This window comes from Lithobates pipiens, unplaced genomic scaffold (assembly GCF_037356315.1).
Source record: "Lithobates pipiens isolate NorthernLeopardFrog02 unplaced genomic scaffold, aLitPip1_a1.2 Scaffold_19, whole genome shotgun sequence".
NCBI classification, from domain to species: Eukaryota; Metazoa; Chordata; class Amphibia; order Anura; family Ranidae; genus Lithobates; species Lithobates pipiens.
The window spans coordinates 181,148,705-181,166,178 of NW_027507764.1; the positions used below are offsets into that span (position 1 = coordinate 181,148,705).

At 42.5% G+C, this 17,474-nt stretch overlaps 1 protein-coding gene across 1 annotated transcript in view; it reads left to right on the top strand.

Annotated features, from left to right (window-relative positions):
• NPHP3 (nephrocystin 3) overlaps nucleotides 1-16,218 on the top strand; it is a 133,390-nt gene extending 117,172 nt beyond the window's left edge. The window contains exons 26-28 of the mRNA XM_077491526.1: nucleotides 3,427-3,552; nucleotides 6,883-6,998; nucleotides 10,863-16,218. Of these exons, the coding sequence (XP_077347652.1) occupies nucleotides 3,427-3,552; nucleotides 6,883-6,998; nucleotides 10,863-11,034 (414 nt within the window). The 3' untranslated portion in view covers nucleotides 11,035-16,218. The remainder of the gene's footprint in view (nucleotides 1-3,426; nucleotides 3,553-6,882; nucleotides 6,999-10,862) is intronic.
• The last annotated feature ends 1,256 nt before the right edge of the window (nucleotides 16,219-17,474 follow it).

The following is a 17,474-nucleotide window of genomic DNA, read 5'->3' on the forward strand; positions in this document are numbered from 1 at the left end:
CGTTTGGCAAGCGACAATTTTATTAAAAATGTAAAAAAGTTTTTTTGAACATACAGCAGACCAATGACCGAATTGGACTTTTCACTTTCATTTTTCATGTGTCTTTAGCGCAACTTTATATATAATTTTTTTGAGTTTCTTCATATCTTGATATTAGATGGTTATAGTTGCAGCTTTTAGGTTTACCCCAAGCGCGATATTTTTCTTTTGTTTTTTAGAAAAAAAATGAGAGCTAAGAAACCTGTAGGAGCCCCTTCTTTGAGCTGCAGTGTGCATGAGCCCTTAACCACTTGACGCTCGCCCACCGTCAAATGACGGCTGGGTGGTGCGGCTCTCGTCCTGGGTGGACGTCATATGACAGCCTCCCAGAAGGACCGCTCTAGTGCACTGAATGCAGCCATGCCATGTTGCTGGGACGTGGCATGACCCCGATCTGTGTAAAGAGCCACGACTCTTTAAACGTGATCGGCTGTGTCCAATCACAGTCACATGTAAACACGGAGATGCCGGTAATTGGTCCTCCTTGCCTCACACTGACAGAGTGTGAGGAGAGGAGAGCCGATTAGTGGCATCTCCTCACAGGGGACAGCTAAGTATGTAATCAGGGCACTGATCATCAGTGCTCTGATTACAATTAAGTGCCCACCAGTGCCAGCAATGATTGCCCACAATTGCCACCAATCTGTGCCCACAAGTGTCAGCAATCAGTGGTCATTAGTGATGCCAGTCAGTGCTGCCTATCAGTAATGCTCATCACTGCTGCCGATCAATGCCCACCAGTGCCGCCTATCTGTGCCCACCATTGCCACCTATCTGTGCCCACTAGTGTGGCATATTCGTGCCTCCTCATCAGTGCCCATAAGGCCCACCTCATCAGTGCAGTCTATCAGTGTCCATCAGTGCTGCCTCATCAGTGCCCATCAGTGAAGGAGAAAAGTTACTTATTTAGAAAATTTACTGACAGAAGCTAAGAAAAACTTTTTTTTCAAAATTGTTGGTCTTTTTTCCTAAAAACAAAAACAAAAAGACCCCTCCAAAAACCCCAAGAGTGATTAAATACCAGGAAAAGAAAGGTCTATTTGTGTGAAGAAAATGATAACAATTTCACATGGTTACAGTGTAGCATGACTGCGCAATTGTCATTCAAAATGTGACAGTGCTGAAAACGGAAAAATGGCCTGGGCAGGAAGGGGGTGTAGGTGCCCATTATTGAAGTGTTTAAAGAGGTTAGTAGTGTCCTGAATCTAGTTTTGAGATATAGTCTACTCAACTATGCTAGTGATACTATACCAGATTAGTGTTAGGCTGCCCAGGGATTCCATTCTTTTGTAGTTTGGACATCCATGTAAAATGCTCCCATGCTGAGGTTGTTTGTTATCAACACATTGATGTGAAATGGTTCTGAACAGAGTCCACTTAATAGCTGTTTCAGTTTCTTTGTGTATTGTGTGACAGATTTATAGCATGTTGTGTTGAAATCTGTTTTCTCTTGAATACAACAGGATCAATAACAACCGCTGCACCTTTTCGTCTTTGTCTTATGGTTTATTATGTTTTTATTATTTTTGAGAGCTTTTTGTACAATTAGGATAGGAAAGCTGTTAAGTGCTCCCAGTTAATGTTTCCTATTATTGTTCTGCCATCTAGTGGTAAACTTTATAATGACAGCTTTTATTAGTACTGTGTATGTTTCATACTAAGGCTTTACTACCATCTTAATCTGTATGGTTATAATGTTCCATTGAGCCCCAAATCTTCATAGAAGCCATGGTTTCTATAGACTGCACTGATGATGGCCAGAATAACCTGAAACATCTGTATGCAGGCTTGGAACATGATATTAGGCTATATTTTCACTAAACAGCAGCAGTTCTGGATGTGCATTTGACCGGAGGGACACACACTTTACGTGTGTGTGTGTGTGTGTGTGTGTGTGTGTGTGTATATATGTATATATGTGTATATATATATATATATATATATATATATATATATAAATAATTTTTTTTTTTTTATATATATATTAACCAAACTGCCATTGAAGTGAACCTGTGCTTTGCTTTGCCCTATGCAGCGCAAACTACAGATTCCAAAACTGTCACCCTCCCCAGCTGCAAATACCAACTTTCTGCCCTTTGGCCACCAGAAGTAGAGAGAGATACCTGGTACTGTTGAGTATGGGAGAGCATCTGGATTACTTCTTTCACATGAGAGCAGTGTGGTGCTGAAAGATTGCCAGCTCAGGGATCCAGCTCTGTTCCAGTGGGGCAGGAAGAAGGTCCTCAGACCTTGTGACTTGGGAGTTTATACAGGGCTCCCTGTCCCAAGAACAACTAGGAAGCAAAAGCAAGATCAGTATGTGCATCCAGTATGTTTGGAGCAAGTTGGTCCAAACAAATGATTTACTTCACTTAAGCAGCCCATAGATTTAAGGATTTATAATATAAATTACTCGATTACCCATCAACATAGTGTTGAAGAGGGAATCCCTCCCACAGCACTATAGTGGTCTGCTGTTAGGGAGCCTTCCCTGCCAGTAGAACACAATGGTCACTGCTGGCAGCTACACCTGTCGGCAGTGATTGCATGAAAATAATCCGATAGGCTGGTGGTACTGTTTTTTCTACTATTTGTGGAAAAAAAGGACATCATTTTTTGGTTGAGTACAATGTTGTACGACCGTGCAATTGTCAGTTATAGCAACGCAGTGCTGTATCGTCAAAAAAGGCCTGGTCATTAAGGGAGCAAATCCTTATGGTCCTTACATGGTTAAAGTGGGAGTAAACTCCCTTTAATGATTTTTACTTATAGGTAAGCCTATAATAAGGCTTACCTATAGGTATAGTAAAGATCTCCTAAACCTGCACCCTGTAGGAGATATTTACTTTAGATGCAGCCAGTGACATCGCCGGCGCATGCACTCTGAAGGAACGGCATGCCTGTGACTCCTGCGCATGCTCGGGAGTGACATCATCGTTGGCGCAGTCATTCACGGGCTTCGCCGAAGCCCGTGAACCCAGAAGAAAGACCAGATGAAGATTGAAGCGCCTTCAGCGGTGACGGCACACCGCTGGAGGGCTTTGTTTTTAGGTAAGCCTGTCATAATGTGCTAGTATGTGATGCCCGGTGCCTTTTTTTTTTTTTTTTTAATGCGGTTTACTGCCGCTTTAAGGAATACACAACTGCATTAAATATTATTTATTATATCTGTCTAAAGTTCATCTTCATCTAAAGTTTATCTTCAGAAGAACGTTTTCAAAATCGCATAGCCTAAATTATGCCAGCTGGTGAAATTGGAAATAATCTTCATTGGCTTGGATGTCTTTGGATTGTCTATGGCAAATGTAGATGTCCGTAAATACTGCCAGCTCAGATGATTCTCTCTACTATCCTCACTTGTGTAAATGCTTTGTGAATGTTTCCTAGGGAAAGCTGGACAAAGCTGTGCCTCTGTATGAACTCACTGTAGAAATCCGACAGAAGTCATTTGGTCCCAAACACCCGAGTGTCGCTACTGCCTTGGTGAATCTTGCAGTATTGTACTGTCAGATGGTAAGAATGATCTAGTGCTTGGAGGCCACATTTTTGTGTATACAGTTTATGAATGTAATTTGTAAGTAATTCATTTGGTAACCCTATAATTCAGGGAATTTTTTTTTATGTTCTCAATGATAATTTATGTTTTAATAAATCCAATTACCAGATAATGGTTTCAATTTACATTTACGTTTATAGTTTTTAGCCTTTTTTTTATTTTTTAATTGCATACAGACTTTATATTACAGGTGAATAGTTACCCATGCCACTGGTTTTGCAGGGTATTCTGGGCCCTCATATTACTATCATGAACAGGTCTGAAGTCTTAAACCTTTTCTGTGATCAGATTTACTAATGCCACGTATACACGACCGGAAATTCCACCAGCAAAAGTTTGATGAGAGCTTTTGGTTGAAAAATGCGACCGTGTGTATGCTCCATTGGACTTTTGCTGGTGGAATTCCAGCCAGCAAAATATTGAGAGCAGGTTCTCAATTTTTCGGTCTGAAAAAGTTCAGATCGGAAATTCTGATCGTCTGTAGCAATACAGACGTGCAAAATTCCTACGCATGCTCGGAAACAATTCAACGCATGCTGGGAATCATTGAACTTCATTCTCTTGGCTCGTCGTGGTGTTGTACGTCACCGCGTTCTTGACGGTCGAAAGTTCAGCGAACTTTTGTGTGACCGTGTGTATGCAAGCCAAGCTTGAGTGGAAATCCGTCGGAAAAACCATCCAAGATTTTTCCGATGGAAAATTCGCTCGTGTGTAAGCAGCATAGGATGTATTGGTGTTAGGGAGGTGCTGTCATAGATGGTCACGTTCATACTAGACGAGTCCCTTCCCTTCACCAATGCCTTTAAAGATCAGATGTATTTAGATATCTCAGTTGTTAGGGGAAGGTAATACTATAGATATTTGTTCATTTTTATTAGTAGCTGTGGCAATACCTTCCACAAACATATCTTAAAGGATAAAGTTCTTTTTAAAAAAAAATAATAATAAATGCAAATTTTTTTGTAGGTAAAAAAAAATTTGAATTTTTTTTTTTTTTTATAGTAGGAGCCTCTAAAGCATTGCACCAGCAATCAGCAGATCTCTGATGCTATGCAGGTTTCATGCAAACTGTAAATGTACACTATATCATAAGTATTGGGACGGCTGCCTTTACATGAACTTTAATGCATCCCAGTCTTAGTCCGTAGGGTTCAGTATTGAGTTGGCCCACCCTTTGCAGCTTGTAGCAGCTTCAACTCTTCTGGGAAGGCTGTCCACAAGTTTTAGGAGTGCGTCTATGGGAATGTTTTACCATTCTTCCAAAAATTGCATTTGTGAGGTCAGGCACTGATGTGGACGAGAAGGACTGGCTCGCAGTTTGCACTCTAATTCATTCCAAAGGTGTTCGGACTCCGTGCATTTCAGTCAAGTTCCTCCACCCCAAACTCGCTCATCCATGTCTTTATGGGCCTTGCTTTGTGGACTGGTACAAATCATTTGGTGTAGGGGGGATTATGGTGTGGAGTTGTTTTTCAGGGGTTGGGCTCGGCCCCTTAGTTCCAGTGAAGGGAATTCATAAGGCATCAGCATATCAATATATTTTGGACAATTTCATGCTCCCAACTTTGTGGGAACAGTTTGGGGGAGGGCCCCTTCCTGTTCCAAAATTACTGCACACCAGTGCACAAAGCAGGGTCCATAAAGACATGGATGAGCGAGTTTGGGATGGAGGAACTTGACTGTCCTGACCTCAACCCAATAGAACACCTTTGGGATGAATTAGAGCAGAGACTGTGAGCCAGGCCTTCTCTTCCACATCAGTGCCTGACCTCACAAAGGCTCTTCTGGAAGAATGGTCAAACATTCCCATAGACGCACTCCTAAACCTTGTGGACAGCCTTCCCAGAAGAGTTGAAGCTGTTATAGCTGCAAAGGGTGGTCAACTCAGTATTGAACCCTACGGACTAATGCCCCGTACACACGTTCCGATTATCGTAAGACCGATCGTTCACATTTTGTTGTATACAACTAAGATTGAATACAACAGTGCAAAATGTGTGTAAGACTTTTGTCGTACGATTCTGGAAAAATCTTCCGTCGTGCGTAGCTACGTATTTTAAATGATGTCAAAAACGTGTGACCTGTGTGTCCTTCTGGTTTATTTTCATGTTTCCGATCATGCGTGGTGTTTGTCTAATGACTTTTATCGGACGCATACTGTACTGACAACACGACTGTCGTACGATGGGCTGTCATCCGACCAAAGTTTTCCTGTTTGTTCCTTCGGATTTAGTTGGACGGACTGTCGTGATCGGCTGTCGAAAGCTGCGTACTAACGATCAGATTATCGAACGATCTGTCCGAAAGCGACTTTTGTGGTCCGATAATCGGAACGTGTGTACGGGGCATAAGACTGGGATGCCCTTAAAGTTCATGTGCCTGTAAAGGCAGGCATCCCAATACTCTTGACAATATAGTGTATCTGCTTGCCTGTACATCCTGTACAGGTAAGCCGATACTCCCTAACAGGAAGAATCAATAAACTTCCACAACGCCATGGTAGTTCATTGAGAACTATAAGCCAAGAGCCGCTAAGGATGTTGGGGTTTGTAGTTTATTCAGACACACAGAGCTGCACATATGAATGACTGTGTAGAAGTATGGCTGTGTTGCCTTCAAACAGTGACAGCTAGTACGGGGAACTTTAACATGTACTGCTGCATGGGGGGGGGTGTCGGATAACGGGGCGGCGGCTGAAGCCCTGATGGCATGTTATATGTTCTACCCTAGAATCAGGTGGAACATGTAAAGGTGAAGTTATCCTTTAATATAAGATGTTAACTTAAAAGAGTAACTCCACTTTGTTTATCATGTCTTTTAGATACTGATTCTAAATGGGAGGGTGTGAATCATTAAAATTAGCTGGTTCGCACTCTGTGTTCTGATAAAATAAAATAAAAAAGCTACACTGTTGGCTTCTCTTTCGAAGTATCCAACCGTTGTAGAGTATCTCACCAAAACACAAGTTTTTGTAGCAGAGGATGCCCAAAATCTGACTTGTATCTTAGTGCAGACTTCTGGGAGAATTGTTGAACCAATCACAAAAGCAGGAAATGACATTTCTGGGGGCGTTCCTTACACCAATTATACAGAATGCCTCCAGGCTGTCATATTTTATAGAATTTTACAGAAAATGATAGCTGCTGCAGATTGAAAATAAAAGGTAATTTCTAATAATACATTACAATATGGTTTGTGTAGCACATAATGGAAAACCAGAGTTTAATGAATCAAGACACATTGCTTCTCCTAGTTACTGAATTCTGATCTGAATGTTTTGTCTCTAGAAAAAACAAGTGGAGGCTTTACCTCTGTATGACCGAGCCATGAAGATTTATGAGGACAGCTTGGGACGAATGCACCCCAGAGTTGGAGAAACATTAAAGAACTTGGCTGTATTAAGGTAATCTTCAACACAGAGCACTGGGCTGTGATTGTACACATCAGCAGGTCCCAGCCATGAATCATTGAAGGGGACTTTCTGATAGACTCCCGCTATGTACAGTGACAGTGGGTGGTGCCTGGGGGACGCACCCTAAATCTGGACATAGGGAGCCACGTATGGGTACCTTACTTTGCCTTCACAGTTTGCCCATCCGCAGTACATTGGCGGGTGGGCGGGAAGTGGTTAAGTAGTACATAAGCACAAAAGAGGAATTTACTAAGACTTAAGGATCTTGTAATAGCAACTAATTGGCCTCCAGCTTTCGTTTTCAAAGCTTAACCAATTCAAGATTGGTCTATTTCACCCCTTTTCTTCCCAGTTCCGTTTTCAGCACTGTCACACTTTGAAAGACAATTACTCAGTCATGCAACACTGTACCCAAATTAAATTTTTATCATTTTTTGAGACAGATGAAGACTTCTTTTGGTGGTATTTAATCACAACTGGGATTTTTTTATTTTGTGCTATATAAAGTAAAACATTTTTGAAAAAAAAGTTTTCTTAGCTACTGTTATTTATTTTATTTTTTTCTTCAGATTTAACAGACATAACAAACAAAAAAAACACCAAAAACAAAGTTCCAAACAGTAACAGCATCAATATATTGAATGCGTCGACATCTAAGTTATCCCACCCTGTTCACAAATACTTAAAAATATTGATAAACATTCAGAAATCTTCAGAAGCACTCAGAAATCTTCAAAAAAACACTCCAGAACAGATAGTATATAATATATATACACACACACACAGTATCTCACAAAAGTGAGTACACCCCTCACATTTTTGTAAGTATTTTATTATATCTTTTCATGTGACAACACTGAAGAAATGACACTTTGCTACAATGTAAAGTAGTGAGTGTACAGCTTGTATAACAGTGTAAATTTGCTGCCCTCTCAAAATAACTCAACACACAGCCATTAATGTCTAAACCGCTGGCAACAAAAGTGAGTACACCCCTAAGTGAAAATGTCCAAATTGGGCCCAATTAGCCATTTAACCTCCCCGGTGTCATGTGACTCATTCGTGTTACAAGGCCTCAGGTATGAATGGAGAGCAGATGTCTTAATGGTGTTATCGCTCTCACTCTCCCATACGGGTCACCGGACGTTCAACATGGCACCTCATGGCAAAGAACACTCTAAGGATCTGAAAAAAGAATTGTTGCTCTACATCAAGATGGCCTAGGCTATAAGAAGATTGCCAAGACCCTGAAACTGAGCTGTAGCACGGTGGCCAAGACCAAACAGCAGTTTAACAGGACAAGTTCCACTCAGAATAGGCCTCACCATCATATGCAGAGGTTGTCTTTGGAAAATAGACGTATGAGTGCTGCCAGCATTGCTGCAGAGGCTGAAAGGGTGGGGGGGGGGGTCAGCCTGTCAGTGCTCAGACCATACACCACACACTGCATCAAATTGGTCTGCATGGCTGTTGTCCCAGAAGAAAGTCTCTTCTAAAGATGATGCACAAAGAAAGCCCACAAGCCTCTAAACAGTTTGCTGAAGACAAGCAGACTAAGGACATGGATTACTGGAACCATGTCCTATGGTCTGATGAGACCAAGATAAACATATTTGGTTCAGATGGTGTCAAGCGTGTGTGGCAGCAACCAGGTGAGGAGTACAAAGACAAGTGTGTCTTGCCTACAGTCCAGCATGGTGGTGGGAGTGTCATGGTCTGGGGCTGCATGAGGGCTGCCGGCACTGGGGAGCTACAGGTCATTGAGGGAACCATAAAAGCCAACTTGTACTGGGGCATACTGAAGCAGAGCATGACACCCCCTTTTGGAGACTAGGCCACAGGGCAGTATTCCAGCATAACGACCCCAAATACACCACCAAGATGCCCACTGCCTTGCTAAAGAAGCAGAGGGTAAAGGTGATGGGCTGACCAAGCATGTCTCCAGACCTAAACCCTATTGAGCATCTGTGGGAAATCCTCAGAAGGTGGAAGGTGGAGGAGCACAAGGTCTGCAACATCCACCAGCTCTGTGATATCATCATGGAAGAGTAGAAGAGGACTCCAGTGGCAACCTGTGAAGCTCTGGTGAACTCCATGCCGAAGAGGGTTAAGTAAAAATAATGGTGGCCACACAAAATATTGACACCTTGGAAATTTTCACTTAGGGGTGTACTCCCTTTTGTTGCCAGTGGTTTAGACATTAATGGCTGTGTGTTGAGTTATTTTGAGAGGACAGCAAATTTTCACTGTTATACAAGCTGTACACTCACTACTTTACATTGTAGCAAAGTGTAATTTATTCATTGTTGTCACATGAAAAGATAGAATAAAATATTTACAAAAATGTGAGGGGTGTACTCACTTTTGTGAGATACTGTGTATATGTATCTCTCTTTTGATAGGTCCTCCCCCCCTTGGTATTTATATACTAATAATAATAATCTTCAATGTATTCTGCTACATGTCTTTGGTAAAAAGTAAACCAAACCAGTGTATATTATTTAGTCTGTAGGAAAGTTATAAGGTCTACAAACCATGGTATGTGTATGCAATCCCAATTTCAAAAAAAAGTTGGAACGCTGTGTAAAATCTACATAAAAATAGAATGCAACAATTTCCAAATCTCATAAACCCATATTTTATTCACAATAGAAAATAGAAAGCATATCAAATGTTTAAATGGACCATTTTAAGAAAAACATAAGATAATAGAAATTGATGGAAGCAACGTGTCTTTTGCAAGTGCAGTTGCACTCATTTTCTCCAGAGCTTAGTGAATGTGGTGAAGCTCTGCTGATTTCTATCATACCATCATATGCAAGAAAAAATGCGTTTTTTTGTATTTTCCTTGCACCTGATTGGGTATTCTTTGATTAGGGAAAATTAGCTCAATTGCACTTGTCAAGTGCACACTCGTTTAGTAAATCAATCCCGTAGTATGTTACTTCTGTAATGAAGTGCTACCTGCTCACAAATTTGAAATGTAAGGTTTAGTTCTGTTTTAACTGAATTGGTTTTCATGCACAGCTGCTCCAGATTCTGTCTGCTCCAAAGTTAGCATCTTCTCCCCAAAATATTGTGTGGAGAAACAATCTTAGTAGCGGCACGAATTTTCTTACTCATATCAGAGAAGCACAGCAGTGACATCACCAAATCTCCTTGGACTAGCTATCAAAGGCAGCAGTGCCGTTGATCTCACACTGCAGATATGCAGCTGAAGTTATAGGTTTGAAGTCAACAGGAAAAGCATCAAAAATGCACAAAAACACAGCCAGGGTTCCTCTTTAGGTTTGTTTTTGGGGTCACCTGACAAAAATATGATTGTTGTTGAGTAAATTAGTGGTTGCGCAGTGCTAGCTTCCCTAAAAAAAAAATCAGTGGGGATGTAAACAATGTTCCCCTGCACAGGCTCCTGTCTCCTTGGTGGTCATTAGTAGCTCAATCCCACCTTCTCCCCTCATGTCCATAAGACACGCAGAGAGCATGGCCTGGGCCCACCCCCTCCTGCGATTGACAGCAGCGAGAGCCAATGGCTGTGTCTTAGCCAATGAGGAGGGAGAGACCCGGGAGAGCAGTCGTGCACATTTTTGGGTTGGGCTCGGGTAAGTATGGGGGGGGGGCGTGGGGCAGGGGTTAACTTTCATGCATACAATGAATAGCTGGTTGTTAAGGAGTCAGCCCTGGTAGCATCCTTCACCAGTTATTCACATGCGTGCTGCATGCCACACATTTAAAATGCGCTATGCATGTTATACGCGCTGCAGTGTGAGAGCAGCCTTAAATTTAATTCCATTTACCGGTAACGAAAGAAACTCACTTGTAATAATTCTAATATGGTCCATCTTGATTTCCCAGGTACGAAGAAGGTGACTTTGAAAGAGCAGCAGAGCTGTACAAAAGAGCAATGGAAATTAAAGAAGCAGAGACATCTGTGTTAGGGGCTAAAGCTTCCTCTGGGCACTCCTCTAGTGGGGGAGACACACATAGTCTCAGGAACACTTTACCAGTCAATATCCTGACTGAATGACAACATGAAAATCTGGAGTCGATGTGCAAATCTACCAAACCTACTTAAGAGATCTGTAGACGATATAACAATGCAAAATGCCCTTATTTTAAACCCTACTCTAGCGTGATAGCAGAACAGCATTTTATTTACAGCCGGAAATACTGACTTCACCAAATGGTACCAGTTGACAGTTGTTAATTTCCTACACAATGTCTGAAATAATTAAAAATTGAATACCTACCTTTCCGTAATTTTCCTTTCCTGTTGCCTATCCATGGCAGCATACACATAGTTGGTTGCTTTGCTCATATTCAAGTGTATGCTGCCATGGAGGCAACAGGAAAATTGAACACTTACCTTTCCGTAATTTTCCTTTCCTGGTACCTATCCATGGCAGCTTACACTTAGTTGTGGGCAGAGCAACCAACCATGTGTATGCTGCCATGGACGCACCAGGAAAGTAATATTCAGTCTATAATCTAATATCCTGGACAATATTGTGTTTTTTGTTTTTGCCCACATCCGCGACTGACATCAACTTGTTTCGCACCATAGCAAATGAAAGTAGAAAATGCTATTTGCACTCACAAGTACAGAACTTTTTTTTCTGAATCAAGTTTGCCTGGTTCTTACAAGATAAGTAAGAAGGTCCTAATTATTTGAGTTCAGCTACATACACCTGTTAGGTCTCATTCACGTGGTCAAATAAGCAGCGATTCTAAGTGGTTAGCACTTCCACCTAGCAGTACTAATGTCGTCAGTTCATATCACAACGACGACACTACCTGCTGGGAATTTGCATGTTTTCCCTGTGCCTGCATGGGTTTCCTCCCACACTCCAAAAACATGCTGGTAGGTTCATTGACTTCGGTCTAAACTGGCCCTAGTATGTGCATATATGAATGTGAGTTAGAGACCTTCGATTGTAACCTCCTTGAGGGTTAGGGACTGATATGAATGTACAATATATGTAAAGTGCTGTGTAAAGTGACAGCGCTGTAAAAGTACCTATAATAAATAAATGCGACAAGCATGTTGTGAAAAACCTACAAAGCAATGAAAGGTTGACAACAGTTGCAGCTGGATTTCAGATAGATAATCACACAGGAGACAATTACCTGCATTTAAGCCCCTTTCACACTGAGGTGGTTTTCAGGCACTACAGCGCCAAAAATAGCGCCTGAAAAAAAATGGCCCCTTTCACTCCAGTGTGAAAGCCGGAGAGCTTTCACACTGGAGTGGTGCGCTAGCAGGAGAAGGGAAAAACGTCCTGCTAGCAGCATCTTTGGAGCGGTGTATTCACCGCTCCTAAACCGCTCCTACTCATTGAAATCAATGGGGCAGCACGGCTATACCACCGGCAAAGCGCCGCTGCAGTGGCAATTTGCGGGCGGTTTTAACCCTTTTTCGTCCGCTAGCGGGGGTTAAAACTGCCCTGCTAGCGACCGAATACCGTCAGTAAAACGGCGCTAAAAATAGTGCCACTTTACTGCCGACGCTGCTCCCGCCCCAGTGTGAAAGGGGCCTAAGAGACAGATGATCAACTCTGCACACAATTGGCCTGGGCTTGGGTCCAGGAACGAGCATCTGTTTCAAAGACCCCTTTCGCACTGAGGCAGTTTTTAGGAGTTTTAGCACCAGAAATAGCGCCTGAAAACTGCCTCGCATTCTCTGCAGTGTGTGCTTTCACACTGAGGAGGTGCGCTTGTGGGACAAGCAGCATCATTGAAATGAATGGGGCAGTGCTTCCGAAGTGCCGCAAAATGGGTCTTTTTTTTTTTTTTAAGGTCACGTTGTCACGTGACCTTAAAAGAAAGGCCCGCTAGCACCCTAAAAGTGCAGAAAAAATTTGCTGAGATTTTATCACTAATGGCATGGTGCTTCAGTGTGAAAGTAGCCTAAGACCCCTTTCACACTGAGACGCTAAAGTGCTAAAAATAGCATCTGCAAAGTGCACTGAAACAGCCACTCAATTGACTCCAATGTGAAAGCCCCGAGGGCTGCTTGCAGGACGGTCAAAAAAGTCCGGCAAGCCGCATCTTTCGAGCGCTGTAGGAACGATGTATTCACTGCTCCTAAAGTGCCCCTTCCCATTGAAAACAATGAGGCAGCGCTGCAAACCCGCTGGCAAAGTGCCGCTGCAGCGGCGCTTTGCCGGCGGTTTTAACCCTTTTTCGGTTGCTGGCAGGGGATAAACCGACGGTATAGCGCCGATTTACCGCCAGCGCCTGCCTCAGTGTGAAAGTAGCCTAACTGCAGGTAATCCCTGGCTGTGAGATTACATTCGGACAGCTGTGGTCGCTGTCAGACAGTCATTGCTTTGTATAGGCTCCCCAGTCATGGCTGTCCACATACACCTAATCTTCAGGGTACAGTTTTTCACAACATCCTTGCTGTACCACAGCCAGTTAGACATATGAATGACACCTTAGGCCGCGTACACACGGGCGAAATGTTCGCCCAACTTTGTTCGTCAAACAATCCGACAAACAGTCCGCTCAAAATTTGCATGAACGGACTTGACCACACACGATGAACGAACAGTCCGCTGAAAGCGTGCGCGATGACGTGAACGGCACGTACGACGGGACGAAAAATTCGACGTCCAATACACTGCAATGCAACCTTCGCCGTGTAAATCCTTTCTGAGCATGCGCGAAACTTAGTTTGTCGAACAAGCCTACACACGAGCGGACTGTCCGCTGAAACCAAGTTTCAGCGGACTGTCTTACGGGAATTCCGAAAAACTTTGTTCGTCAGACTGTCCGCTGAAACTGTCCGCTGAAGCCCACACACGAGCGGACTGTCCGCTGAAACACTGTTCAGCGGACAAAGTTGGGCGAACAGTCCGCCCGTGTGTACGCGGTCTTAGAGGTACAGGAAGAGTTTTTCTGAATCTGCACTGAAATTGTTATGTGGCCAGTTTATCAGAATTCTTTTTTTCAAGCTGAACTATAGCCAAAAAGAAGTACTTAGTTCAAAGTAAACTATTTTACCTGTCAAGATCTTTGATTCGGTTTCTGTACATATAAGCAATACAGCAAGGTTAATTCCTTGTTACAGCAGCCACAGCAGCCACCAATTCCTTGTTACAGCAGCCACTCACTCCATGTGCTTTTCCCTCTTCTCTTAACGAACTCCGTGTTTTACAGCGCCAGATTGGCTTATAGTTCTGGTCCTCCCTCTCTCTTCAAGCCTTTATGAGTATGGGGGTTGCTGAAAGCTAATCTAGACAGATATTAGGTACTGATATTTGTATAAGGCACCCAGTAGTATGTTAATATATTGTGCAATATTTATGGTTATATTTAACCGCTTCAGCCCCGGAAGATTTTACCCCCTTCCTGACCAAAGCACTTTTTGCGATTCGGCACTGCGTCGCTTTAACTGACAATTGCGCAGTCGTGCAATGTTGCACCCAAACTAAATTGACGTCCTTTTTTCCCACAAATAGAGCTTTCTTTTGGTGGTATTTGATCATCTCTGCGGTTTTTTATTTTTTGTGCTATAAACACAAAAAGAACATACATTTTGAAAAAAAGGCAATATATTTAACTTTTTGCTATAATAAATATCAACCAAAAATATATACAAAAACATTTTTTTCCTCAGTTTAGGCCGATATGTATTCTACATATTTTTTTGGGTAAAAAAAATAAAAATCGCAATAAGCATATATTGATTGGTTTGCACACAATTTATAGCATCTACAAAATAAGGGCTAGATTTATGGAATTTTTATTATTTTTTTTTTTACTAGTAATGGTGGTGGTCTGTTATTTTTATCAGGACTGTGACATTATGGCAGACACATCGGGACACTTTTTTGGGACCATTGGCATTTATACAGCGATCAGTGCTATAAAAATGCACTGATTTCTGTAAAAATGTCACTGGCAGGAAGGGATTAACCACTAGGGGGCGATCAAGGGGTTAATTGTGTTCCCTCTCTGTGCTCTAACTGAAGGGGGGATGGGACTGTCTAGGGGAGATGACAGATCGCTGTTCATACATTGTATGAACAGACAATCGGTCACGTCTCCTCTCACACACACAGATCTCGGTTCTCTGTGTCAGCAGCGATCGCGGGAGCCCAGCAGTGATCATGACCACCAGGCACTCGCATCAGCTCCGGGGGCCTGCACGCCCCTAGTGGCCACAGGGCAAAGCGACGTTACATAACGTCATTTTCACCAAGCCGTGCCATTCTGCCGTAGTAAAACTGTGGCGGCTGGTCGGCAAGTTGTATAAAGTACAACTAAAATCAAATCTTTTTATTTTTTTACTTTTGGATAGATTGGAGATGCATTAGAACACCTGTGAGTTTTATTGCGGTCTGTGTCCCCCCGTTCATTCACCCTCTCTATTTGTCCTGTTTACCATTATCACTGAGTAAAAGAAAATCCCAAATTTTGAGTTCCCCAGAAAAGTAATAAGGGATCTTGCAATGGGGACATGAGTTCTGGTGATCTTGGGTTCTCCAAGGGATTCCCTCCCACTTCCTGTTTTTTCTATGGGACAGGAAGTGAAGGGAAATCTCCCCAATGGGACACAGATGGGAAAAAAAATAAGCTCACAGGGGTTATGACCCACCCTTACGCTTTCCAAAATGGGAAAAAAAAACTTTTGCTTATAGTTCTACTTTTTTAATATCCACATCTTCATATACTGGCATACCATTTTTATGTACAGATGTACTCTCAGAACAATGCACGTTTGTCAAAATGCCTCGAACTTTTTGTACCCATAAACCACACCCCCAAATCCGCAAGACAAGCATAGTAAATCCAGGACAACTAGCATGTACGGTATAGTGTTCTAAAAAAAAAAAGGTGTCGCTTAAAGGTACACTTTTTATATACATTTTTTTTTTTTACTTTTATAGCTCCCAGTATTTTAGTACAGTACAAGTTCTATAAACTGAAATGCATATGTTACTATATGATCATGTTATTTATCATGTTATGGGCACCCCATTCAGACCAAAAGGTTGGGATATTTTTGAGACTTATGAGAAGATGCTTGAAGCCAAATGTGAAACATTCCATATACTTGAAACTGCACTGTTTTTCTGTACTATTAGTATTCATCAGCATAACTACTATCACTAGTGAAAATCTTTTTTTATGTCACTTTATGCAGTATATGACAACATATTTATTTTTGTAATATGTTCTATGTTATTAAAATTTTAAAACCGTATTAGTCTGTGTTTTGTAGTATACCTCTCTCTATACACACACAGTATCTCAAAAGTGAGTACACCCCTCACATTTTTGTAAATATTTTATTATACCGTTTCTTGTGACAACAGTGAAGAAATTACACTTTGCTACAAAGTAAAGTAGTGAGTGTACAGCTTATATAACAGTGTGAATTTGCTGTCCCCTCAAAATAACACACAACCATTAATGTCTAAACTGCTGGCAACAAAAGTGAAAATGTCCAAATTGGGCCCAATTAGCCATTTTTCCCTCCCCGGTGTCATGCGACTCATTAGTGTTTCAAGGTCTAAGGTGTGAATGGGGAGCAGGTGTGTTAAATTTGGTGTTATCGCTCTCATACGGGTTAGGGGAAGTTCAACATGGCCCCTCATGAGGATCTGAAAAAAAGATTTGTTGCTCTACATAAAGATGATATAGGCCAGTAATGGGGAACCTTGGCACCTCAGATGTTTTGGCACTACATTTTCCATGATGCTCATGCACTCAGCAGTGTAGTTGAGCATCATGGCAAATGTAGTTCCAAAACATCTGAGGTGTCAAGGTTTGCCATCACTGGCCTAGGCTATAAGAAGATTGTCAAGACCCTGAAACTGAGCTGCAGCACGGTGGCCAAGACCATACAGCTGTTTAACAGGAGAGGGTTAAATCAGAACAGGCCTCACCATGGTTGACCAAAGAAGTTGAGTACACATGCTCGGCGTCCTATCCAGAGGTCGTCTTTGGGAAATAGACATATGAGTGATGCCAGCACTGCTTCAGAGGTTAAAGCGGGAGTCCACCGGGACTGCGCGTTTTTTTTTTTTTAAAAGCCAGCAGCTACAAATACTGCAGCTGCTGACTTTTAAAATAGTGACACTTACCTGTCCAGCGCGCCCGCGATGTCGGCACCTGAAGCCGATCTCTAGATCGTCTCGAGTGCTGCCGCCGCCATCTTGGGTATGAGAATCAGGAAATGGAGCCTTTCGGCTTCATTTCCCGGTTCCCTACTGCGCATGCGCGAGTCGCGCTGTGCAATAAGGACGGTCCCCGCTGCCTCTGGGATCTGTGTGTTTCCCAGCAGGCAGCGGGGCACTTGCGGAAAGGGGCGTAATATACCCCCCTTTCCGCAGAGAGCTATCCCGGAAGTGGGTGCAGAATACCTGTACTGTACAGGTATCTGCACCCCCCCTCCCCCCTGAAAGGTGCCAATTGTGGCGCCGGAGGGGGGGAGGGTTCCGATGAGCGGAGGTCCAC